Genomic DNA, 9,287 nt, shown 5'->3' on the forward strand with positions numbered 1-9,287 from the left:
GAATAAGTACGTGAAAATCGTGAGAAATTTTGAAATTGTCATTTGTTGAAAGAAAGAAAACGAAAGCAAGAAGGAAAGAAAGGGATGAGGAAAGGAAGACAAGAAAGGTCCTATATTGTAATTTATTGTCGCCACCTGGTGGCCAAACAGATAAATTCAGCTTAACACATGATGTGTTTAATTTACAAATGATTAGAAAGACAAATTAAACTGAAATAATAATAATAATAATAATAATAATAATAATAATAATAATAATAATAATAATAATAACAGGTTTTTAAAGGGTTTCACATTCACCTCTAAAACATTCTTTTGTGCCATTGTACAGTTTAAACATCAAAAAGGTATTAAACTTAGTGGTTGGATATATTTTCATATTAATGTAATTAAAAACATTGTACATCGCAGTAGTTGTACTTTCTTATATTGATTTGGAGATCATATTCAGTTTTTCTCTCATTGAAAGCTGTTAATATGACTAAAGTGATCTCTTTTCACTGTCAAAAACAGCTATTCAAAATTAGTTGAATGTACCTTTTAGTGCCACTGTTATTATAGCAACACTCAGTTTGGAAGCAGATGTGCTATTTTTCAATAAGAATTTTACAGTTATAAAATCAACCCTTTTATATCAATATGCAGTAATCGATTTTTGACATCTCAAAAAATCGAACAATGCGACTTTTAAGTATATGATAACCAAACATGATAACGCACCACAAGTCTTTTAAAGAAGGCACTTAGGCGTCCGTGTGCTAAACAACTGGGGTCCTTACAGAGTTTTTGCTTCGTGATGGACAATGTAGTTTCCACAAGAGATTGTCTCACTCTAACAACAGCACCCTGGACTTCACATCCCAGAAACCTTTGCTCGTTCTGCTCGTGCAGAGCATTATGGCGTCTCCTTGAATCGTCGATAGATCGCTGGTGTTTTGTTGACAAGCTAAAAAAGGAGAGTGTGAGTTTAGTTATAGTTAATCTCTCCTGGTGTTTTTTTCTCTCTGCTCACAGCTGGAGGTAAAGTAGTCTCAGTTTTGCGCAGTTGAGTAGTTTTTTTTTGGGGGGGGAGAAAAATATAATCTTCGTTTAGCCTTTAGCTAGCCAACTTCTGACGTTTTCACTACAGAAGTAAAATTACTCGTTTGTTCTCGTTTATTTAAATTTTGACAGCATCCTTATAATACTGCTTTTTTTACACTGTAGTTTCGTGTTTGTTGAAAGACATGCCTTAATACCAAACGAGATTACAGAAAATGTCTTCTGAAAATGTGCTATATAAATAAAATGACCTTACCTTACCTTCTGTCTGTATCATACAGGAGACGTTATGCTATTATTGTTGAGTATGGTTGCGCTGTTTTGTAGTACTTTTGTAATTACTTTATGTATTTTACCCGTTATCATCTTGCTTAAAGATTTATTTTAAATTATGACACGTCCACTTGTTACAAGGGACACAGCCTTTTTTGACGAAATTTTATTATATAAAATGTAGGTCAAAAACTGACAGAGAAATTCGGAAATGTGTCTATAAATGTAGAAATCCAGAATAAACATCTGTTTAGCTATTTTAGATGACCACGTTTTTGCCTTTATTTTCCCAGATGGTATTTTTACTAAATACTATTCAAACTACTTTAGTCCACACTGCAAGGATACGTTTTTGTTCATAAGTAAGGAATGGAAATAAAGAACAATAAAGAAAAGGTACTTAAAGTTATATTTTCTAAATTTGGTCCTGGATGTTTATTCTTGTATTTCAAGGCTAAAATGCTTTGGAAAAACTTCACTCATGTACTTGCGCCTTTTTTAACTTGCAGATGGCTGCTGACACAGATAGGAAGGATGCCGAATCATCAGGGAACAAAGACCGGGAGAGGAAACGCAGCCGTTCACGTGATCGGGATCGCAGAGGATCACCTTCACGTAAACGGCATCGTTCCCGTGAACGAAACCGCTCCAAATCTCCAGACAGGTGACACAAACAAAACTTAAATTGTTATGTACATATACCATGGATTGTTTGCTTCTTTCTAATTTGTGTTACAATAAAAAGGGATCGTCGCATGAAAGATAAGGACAGAGACAAGGATCGGGACAGAGACAAAGACAGAGACAGGAGCCGCAAAGACAGAGACAGCCATCGGCGCGATAAAGATCGCAAGAGATCAAGGTATGAAAAACACAAATGTGAGACATCATGATCCTACTGTAAAAATATGAACACTTTTGCAAAAAAATTCGAGAAACCAAATATAACTAAAAAAACTGCCAATCCTGACAAAAATATGTGTTGTAAATGGGTTTTCTTTGCATGACCATAACACACAAAATATATTTTTAAAGGAATTTCTTTAAAATATGATTATACATTCAAGGGAAATGTCTCAAATTCACTTAAAATTTATCATTTCTAAAGATTTACACACCCAATCTCCACCTAACCTTCGTGACTTGTTGTTTCTTTTCATGAAAAAACACCTAAAATCTTCCTCTGAAATTCTGCTTTTATTTTTATTTTACTGTTATTTCCAAATCTTAGTGTTGCTAATATTAAGATTTAAGAAATGCATCGACCAGTGTCTGATTTCATATTTGGCTGGCTCTAAGCTAGATCCTGAAATACTATTATTGCACAAACTAATGTTTGTAAACTTTGTTTTTTTTCAGCACATACAATTGCAAACACCAACCTTAAAATATTTTGTAGCTTTCCTGATAGAGACACTGTTTGTCAATCCAACACAAAATGAAGAATTATAAGATTATCCACATTTATATATCAAATCATATGTTCCAAACATTTATTTATGATTAAAGATAAATTAAGTGCATCAAAGTATACACTGTTTGTTGAGGTGTTTACAGGTAATTTAGATATGTTGCATTGGCATAAAAGGCAAAATGAGTTTAAGAGATCGGGGTCAAAGTGAAATTTGGCTGTTTTTGATCTTCCCGACTTAACAAATCTTCCAGCTTCCATGATGTTTAGGAGATGATGAGGATATGAAAGTTTTGTGTAAAATATCTAACTGTCATGTGGCTGTTTTCTTAGAAGCCTGTCACCAAAGTCAAGGGACAGCAAGTTAAAGAAGGAGAAGGATATAAAAACAGAGGAAGAAGAAGATGACAAAAAGAAGAAGGAGAAGGTAATGAAATGAAAACACAGGACTCGTGTTTTCATTTAGTTTATTTGCTTTGCAGATCTTATCTCATTTCTGATCACTGCTGTAAATCATGCTTCTGTTTGCAAGAATTGAATAAAACTGTCAAGCTGAATTGCTGTAAGGAATTTAAAACTTGGCAAAGAAAAAACATTTTCCATCATATTTTGAAGTAGAAATGTTGTTATTCGTGCAGCATCTATGGACCGAGTGCTCTTTTCTTTAAAAGTTTTATGATTTACATGATGTTGTGTGTCTCAGGTTCAGCCCCTCTCTTTGGAGGAGCTTCTGGCCAAGAAAAAAGCAGAGGAGGAAGCCGAGGCAAAAGTGAGAATTTTCACTGCATATTTATTTTCTTTCACAGATTTTATTTTTAATATTGTACTTTAACTTTATCTGCTTTGTTTTTAGCCAAAGTTTCTGTCTCGAGCAGAGCGAGAAGCTGAGGCTATAAAGCGCAGAGAGCAGCAGGTGGAGGAAAGGAAAAAGCTGATAGACGAGGAAAGAAAGAAAAGACGAATGTTCCAGGACATTGGGAGAAAAATGCTTGGTTTGTTTCACATTTTAGCTTGAAAATGTTACGTTCTTGTGCTAAGCTCTGGAAACATGTTTGTGAGATTTGAGATCTGTTTCTCACAGAGGATCCCCAAGAAAGGGAGAGAAGGGAGCGCAGAGAGCGAATGGAGCGAGAGAACAATGGGAATGATGAAGATGATGGGAGACAAAAACTCAGAGAGGAGAAAGACAAAAGCAAAGAGCTCCATGCCATCAAGGTTAGTTTCAAGAGACCAGGCTCAAGAGAGGGCCGCATTTAAATTATTTTTACTATTAAATTATTTAACATGACACTCAAGGTGAGTGTTGAACCATATTTAGGCCTTTAACAACAAAATCATCCTAGTTTAGGTTTTTCATTATTTTGATTAAAAATTAATTACATGCGTTCCTGTCCTACTGACTAAATATTGCAAAAAAACACATGAGGAACTCAACAGTTATTGCACTCCAAACAGTCCTTAGCAGCGTGAATATTGCGCATACTGACACTGCGATGGTGATTTGAATATATTGTGCAGATCTAGTTTCCATCAAAAGGGAGTCATTCTCTTATTTAGATCAGTATGACTTTTACGCCTTTCCTACTTGGAGAGATAAAGCCCAAAATAGTACTTATAAAAGTACTTATCTGCTTTCAAAGAAAATACTAAAACCTAGAGGTTTTTAGGTTTTCTGGGTCTAAAATGTGTTGTTTTTTTTTTTGCTGTGGTTCCATATTTTTACAGTAAACATGAATGTGAAACTAAACTGATGAGACATGGTAATAGTTTAACCTAATTACAGGAACGATATCTGGGTGGAATCAAAAAACGCCGGAGAACTCGCCACCTGAACGACAGGAAGTTCGTATTTGAGTGGGATGCTTCTGAAGACACTTCAGTCGACTACAACCCGATGTGAGCGGATTGTAAAGTTATCTTGAGTGGGTTAGTGAATGTTTCTTTCCAGGTTTAAATGTTAGATTTTAATTTCTCCCTGCAGCTACAAAGAGAAGCATCAGGTGCAGCTTTATGGGCGCGGGTTCATCGCTGGCATCGACTTGAAGCAGCAGAAAAGAGAGCAGTCACGTTTCTACGGCGACCTGATGGAGAAGAGGCGTACGCTGGAAGAGAAGGAGCAGGAAGAGTGAGTATAATGATATGAAATGGTGTAAACTGTCTGGTTGAAGGAATCTCACATCGTTTTCCCAACAGGACACGACTGAAGAAGGTGCGAAAGAAGGAAGCCAAGCAACGCTGGGACGACCGGCACTGGTCCCAGAAGAAGCTGGACGAGATGACGGACAGAGACTGGCGAATCTTCAGGGAGGATTACAGCATCACCACCAAGGGAGGGAAGATCCCCAACCCCATCAGGAACTGGAAGGAGTATTCGCTGCCCGCTCACATCCTGGAAGTCATCGACAAATGCGGCTATAAGGTTTGTTCAAGTCCTCAACCCTGCCCTGATGTGTAACACTGGTTTCTGTAACGCTGACTGGTGTCTTCTGTAAACTTCAGGACCCAACACCTATTCAGAGGCAAGCCATTCCTATTGGCTTGCAGAACCGTGACATCATCGGCGTGGCTGAGACGGGTAGCGGTAAAACAGCTGCTTTCCTCATTCCTCTGCTGGTCTGGATTACCACTCTGCCGAAGATCGACAGGTAGCAGAAATAATCCTTCATTATTCCTCAGTAAACCCTTCAATCCCCCTCCGTCCTGCCGGTTACAGTGATCTGTTCTGTGCGGCAGGATCGAAGACTCCGATCAGGGGCCTTACGCTGTGATTTTGGCTCCGACTCGTGAGCTGGCTCAGCAGATCGAAGAAGAAACCATCAAGTTTGGTAAACCGCTTGGCATCCGAACGGTGGCGGTGATCGGAGGAATCTCCAGAGAAGACCAGGGCTTCCGACTCAGGATGGGCTGCGAGGTGAAACATTAATACTGACAAAACCCCTAAAACATTCAATCTTTAAAGTCAGAACTGAATGAAATAAACTGAAGACGAAATATCTTGTTTGATTAAAAGCTGCTTAATACGCAGACTTACTTTTGTAATTTTCTGTGACATTGTAAGCAATCCTGCCTTCTCTTTCACCAGGAAGCTGAAACTTTTCGGTTCTTAAATGTCTGAGTTTTTCCTCTTCTAACAGATCGTCATAGCAACGCCCGGTCGTCTCATAGACGTGTTGGAGAACCGCTACCTGGTGCTCGGCCGCTGCACCTACGTCGTACTGGACGAAGCCGACCGTATGATTGACATGGGCTTCGAACCGGACGTCCAGAAGATTCTGGAGTACATCCCGGTGACCAATCAGAAACCGGACACCGACGAAGCCGAGGACCCGGAGAAGATGATGATGAACTTCGAGTCGGGGAAACATAAATACAGACAAGTATGGGAATCTTTCTGCTCCACGCCGCCGGCGGCGCCAGGCGTTCTCTGAACTCTATGATTGCGTCTTGCAGACCGTCATGTTCACCGCCACCATGCCTCCCGCTGTGGAGAGGCTGGCGAGGAGCTACCTGAGGCGCCCCGCGGTGGTGTACATCGGATCTGCAGGAAAACCCCACGAGAGAGTGGAGCAGAAGGTCCTGCTCATGTCGGAGGGAGAGAAGAGGTGAGAGGCAAACCAACACGACCTCCGAGGATCACAGAAACCGCAGCACGCTGAGCGTTTCCTTCTTTGTCCTGTGCAGGAAGAAGCTGCTGGAGGTCCTGTCGCACGGCTTCGAGCCGCCCATCATCATCTTCGTCAACCAGAAGAAGGGCTGCGATGTGCTGGCCAAGTCCCTGGAGAAGATGGGGGTGAGTCACTGTGGAGCAGGCGGGCGGTTTTCTGACAGTAGAAGAAGTCCTTCCTTCCTTCCTTCCTTCCTTCCTTCTATCCATTTATCCATCGTTCTAGTCTCTTTCATTGATTTATTCGTCTGTTGTAAATTTTTCCATCCCTTTGTTTGTACATCATCTTTTCCTTCTTTCTCCTTCATCTTTTTGTTTGTTTTCTGTCTCATTCTGTCAGACTTTTTCTCCATTTCCTAACAGGGTCTGTTTTTGTTGACTCTTTATGTTAACCCTTGTCAATAAAATAAAAATCAGGGGGACATTTACACTTTATAATGTGTAAGACAGAAAGAAAACTGAATAAATCTGAGTCTCTAATGTGAGCAACAAAATAAACAGGAACCCTGACTGGATGGTATAATAGCACGTCAACGTTCCTCCGTTTCTCTCTTCAGTACAATGCTTGCACGCTGCACGGCGGCAAAGGCCAGGAGCAGAGAGAGTTTGCACTTTCCAACCTCAAGGCTGGAGCCAAAGACATCCTGGTGGCCACCGACGTTGCTGGTCGAGGAATTGACATCCAGGACGTCTCCATGGTCATCAACTACGACATGGCAAAGAACATTGAAGGTGAGGAGGCCGTTTCCAAAACAAGACATCTGACACCACAGTTAGGCAGTAACTATTTGGTTTTAAAAATACCAAAATTTCCACTTAACTTTATAATTCGGTCCATCTGATTATGTAGTTTTTAAATACCAAATGCTGATAACTTGAGGAGTTACTCAAGACTTGAGTAGATTTTTTTTTTACCAAACACTTTTTTTCTCTTACTTGAGTAAAAATACAATAATAAATAATAATATTTTATTGATCCCCAAACAGGGGAAGAGGGATATTTTGTTTGTCCCAGCATATTACACAATAAAAATTACAGTAATAAACAAAATAAACATACAGCAGTAAAGAAGAGTGAGCAGTGTTAGTCTTAAGGACACACACGTATCGCTCGGTATATTGCTAAATATGTATCAGCCTTTCCCCCAGTGTATCGTAAGCCTGGCGGGTCACCAGGCTTTACTTCTGCTTTTGTTTGAGTCGTTTTAAAATGTTTGCATTTTTTAAGACTTTATAGTTAGTGTTAATCTTCCAGTCTTCCAATAACACATAATTATCAAGTGATGTTTTAAAACTTCCTGTCAATTTGAAACATTTTTTAACTGAAAAACACGACGGGCCGCTGGACAGATGAGCGCCCAACCACCAGGCTTAGCAAGTTTTCTGGGGGAAACCTTGAGTATTCAACATTTAAAATGCATAGCTCTAGAGACTATGTGTGTGTGTTATACGTTGAAGTAGTGCTGTTCTTACTTGAGTAACATTTTTTGGGTTACTCAAGTAACGGAAACATAACCGAGTCTCACTTCTTCTCCCACAGACTACATCCATCGTATCGGTCGTACTGGTCGTGCTGGTAAGAGTGGTGTGGCCATGACGTTCCTGACCAAGGAGGACTCTGCGGTGTTCTACGACCTGAAGCAGGCCATCCTGGAGAGCCCGGTGTCCACCTGCCCTCCGGAGCTCACTAACCACCCAGACGCCCAACACAAACCTGGGACGATCCTGACCAAGAAGAGGCGCGAGGAGACCATCTTCGCCTGATTTATTGGTTTCAGTTTTATGTACCGAACACAGGACTTTCAAGTTTATGCCTCCTTATCATGTATATTCATCTTCCCCTCTTTTACCTCCGTTTTGGTGTTTTATTTCTTCTAGCCCGTTTGTGGAAGAAAAGATTACTTGGTACCAAAAGGTGAACGGGTTGATGAATTTTACTTGCTAAATTTGTTTATAACATCAGTAATGTGGACCCAGAAACGCTGTACAAGTAAAGAAAATGTGATTAATAGCAGACAGTGTTGAGGATGCTGAGTAGTAGGTGCTGTTTAGTGAATATTTGTTATTTTGATCTGGATCCTCTCCAGATCTAAACATGTAAGAGACCAATACCAGATTAAATGTTCATTTCTTATGATTTGGATGTGTCCCCTCTGTTTAAATCCATGTTTTAAACATTTGTATGACCTGACTACGTCTGACAGAATATTCAATAATTTCACTGAACTCCGATTCAAACCGCACAGCATTCTGGGGGATGTAGGCAGATGAAATGCTTCAGCTGCCCAACCTCTCACAACCAACTAAAAAGCTTCAAGGCTGCTGGCTTCAACCGACTCTCTCTCCTAGGTTACCTAGCAACTCTTTGGTTACCTAGCAACGACCTGTTGAGAAACTTGGTCAGCAGCAGTTCAAAGTTCCATCACCAATACTGCTTCATAACTGCTTGAAAATAGAAAACAACGGTTTAAATGTTGTGGATGAAACCGCAGAGATCACACCACCAGTTTGGAAGTATGTTTAAAACAAAACAGTCAATAGTTATGTGTCAATGTAAACAAAAAAGTGTAGTTTCCAGCCTAATGATTTAAAAAAAATAGATTATAAAACATATTAGTGGAACTTTTAGTGGCATTCTGTTGTCAAAATTCAATGTAATTATGTGTAAAAACTGCTAAAACCGGCATTTCTTGTTATTCACTGTATAAATATAGTTAAAAAGAGAAAAATCGCGAGAAAATATATACATAAGATGGATATTTTCCACCTTATGTAGATAATTTGGCAGTTTAATCACAAAAAAACTGATAATTTATCTTTTCTATAGCAACATCTATAATTAAAAAGTGTAAAATAGCTGAAATTACAAACAAGGCTGGATGAAAATGTAAGGAACGT

The 9,287-nt window shown here is 39.4% G+C and overlaps 1 protein-coding gene across 4 annotated transcripts; it reads left to right on the plus strand.

The window, feature by feature from the left end:
- Positions 1 to 853: 853 nt before the first annotated feature.
- On the plus strand, positions 854 to 8,526 carry ddx23 (DEAD (Asp-Glu-Ala-Asp) box polypeptide 23). 4 transcript variants are annotated; one of them, XM_015055180.1, is made up of 18 exons: positions 870 to 1,020; positions 1,608 to 1,710; positions 1,824 to 1,978; positions 2,060 to 2,176; positions 3,059 to 3,152; positions 3,429 to 3,494; positions 3,579 to 3,717; positions 3,807 to 3,940; positions 4,509 to 4,621; positions 4,707 to 4,850; positions 4,919 to 5,144; positions 5,225 to 5,370; positions 5,459 to 5,636; positions 5,860 to 6,102; positions 6,176 to 6,327; positions 6,407 to 6,515; positions 6,947 to 7,121; positions 7,930 to 8,526. In XM_015055180.1, the coding sequence occupies exons 2-18, from the start codon at positions 1,684 to 1,686 to the stop codon at positions 8,151 to 8,153; spliced, it is 2,442 nt and encodes an 813-aa protein (XP_014910666.1). In that variant the 5' UTR covers positions 870 to 1,020; positions 1,608 to 1,683; the 3' UTR covers positions 8,154 to 8,526. The 4 variants fall into 4 exon arrangements, with proteins under 4 accessions (XP_014910659.1, XP_014910666.1, XP_014910674.1 ...); XM_015055173.1 differs by lacking the exon at positions 1,608 to 1,710 and having other exon boundaries at positions 854 to 961; XM_015055188.1 differs by lacking the exon at positions 1,608 to 1,710 and having other exon boundaries at positions 870 to 1,044.
- The last annotated feature ends 761 nt before the right edge of the window (positions 8,527 to 9,287 follow it).

This window comes from Poecilia latipinna, unplaced genomic scaffold (assembly GCF_001443285.1).
Source record: "Poecilia latipinna isolate Pla-1442-1.1 unplaced genomic scaffold, P_latipinna-1.0 Scaffold57, whole genome shotgun sequence".
In the NCBI taxonomy this organism is placed as follows: Eukaryota; Metazoa; Chordata; class Actinopteri; order Cyprinodontiformes; family Poeciliidae; genus Poecilia; species Poecilia latipinna.

What these genes read in the sequence shown, in the direction of transcription:
- ddx23 (XM_015055180.1), top strand. Translation starts at nt 1,684, where the DNA reads ATGGAAATAAAGAACAATAAAGAAAAG. An exon ending in AAAGATCGCAAGAGATCAAG is followed by an intron (nt 2,177 to 3,058) that starts GTATGAAAAACA and finishes CTGTTTTCTTAG; the next exon opens with AAGCCTGTCACCAAAGTCAA. An exon ending in GACTCAGGATGGGCTGCGAG is followed by an intron (nt 5,637 to 5,859) that starts GTGAAACATTAA and finishes CTCTTCTAACAG; the next exon opens with ATCGTCATAGCAACGCCCGG.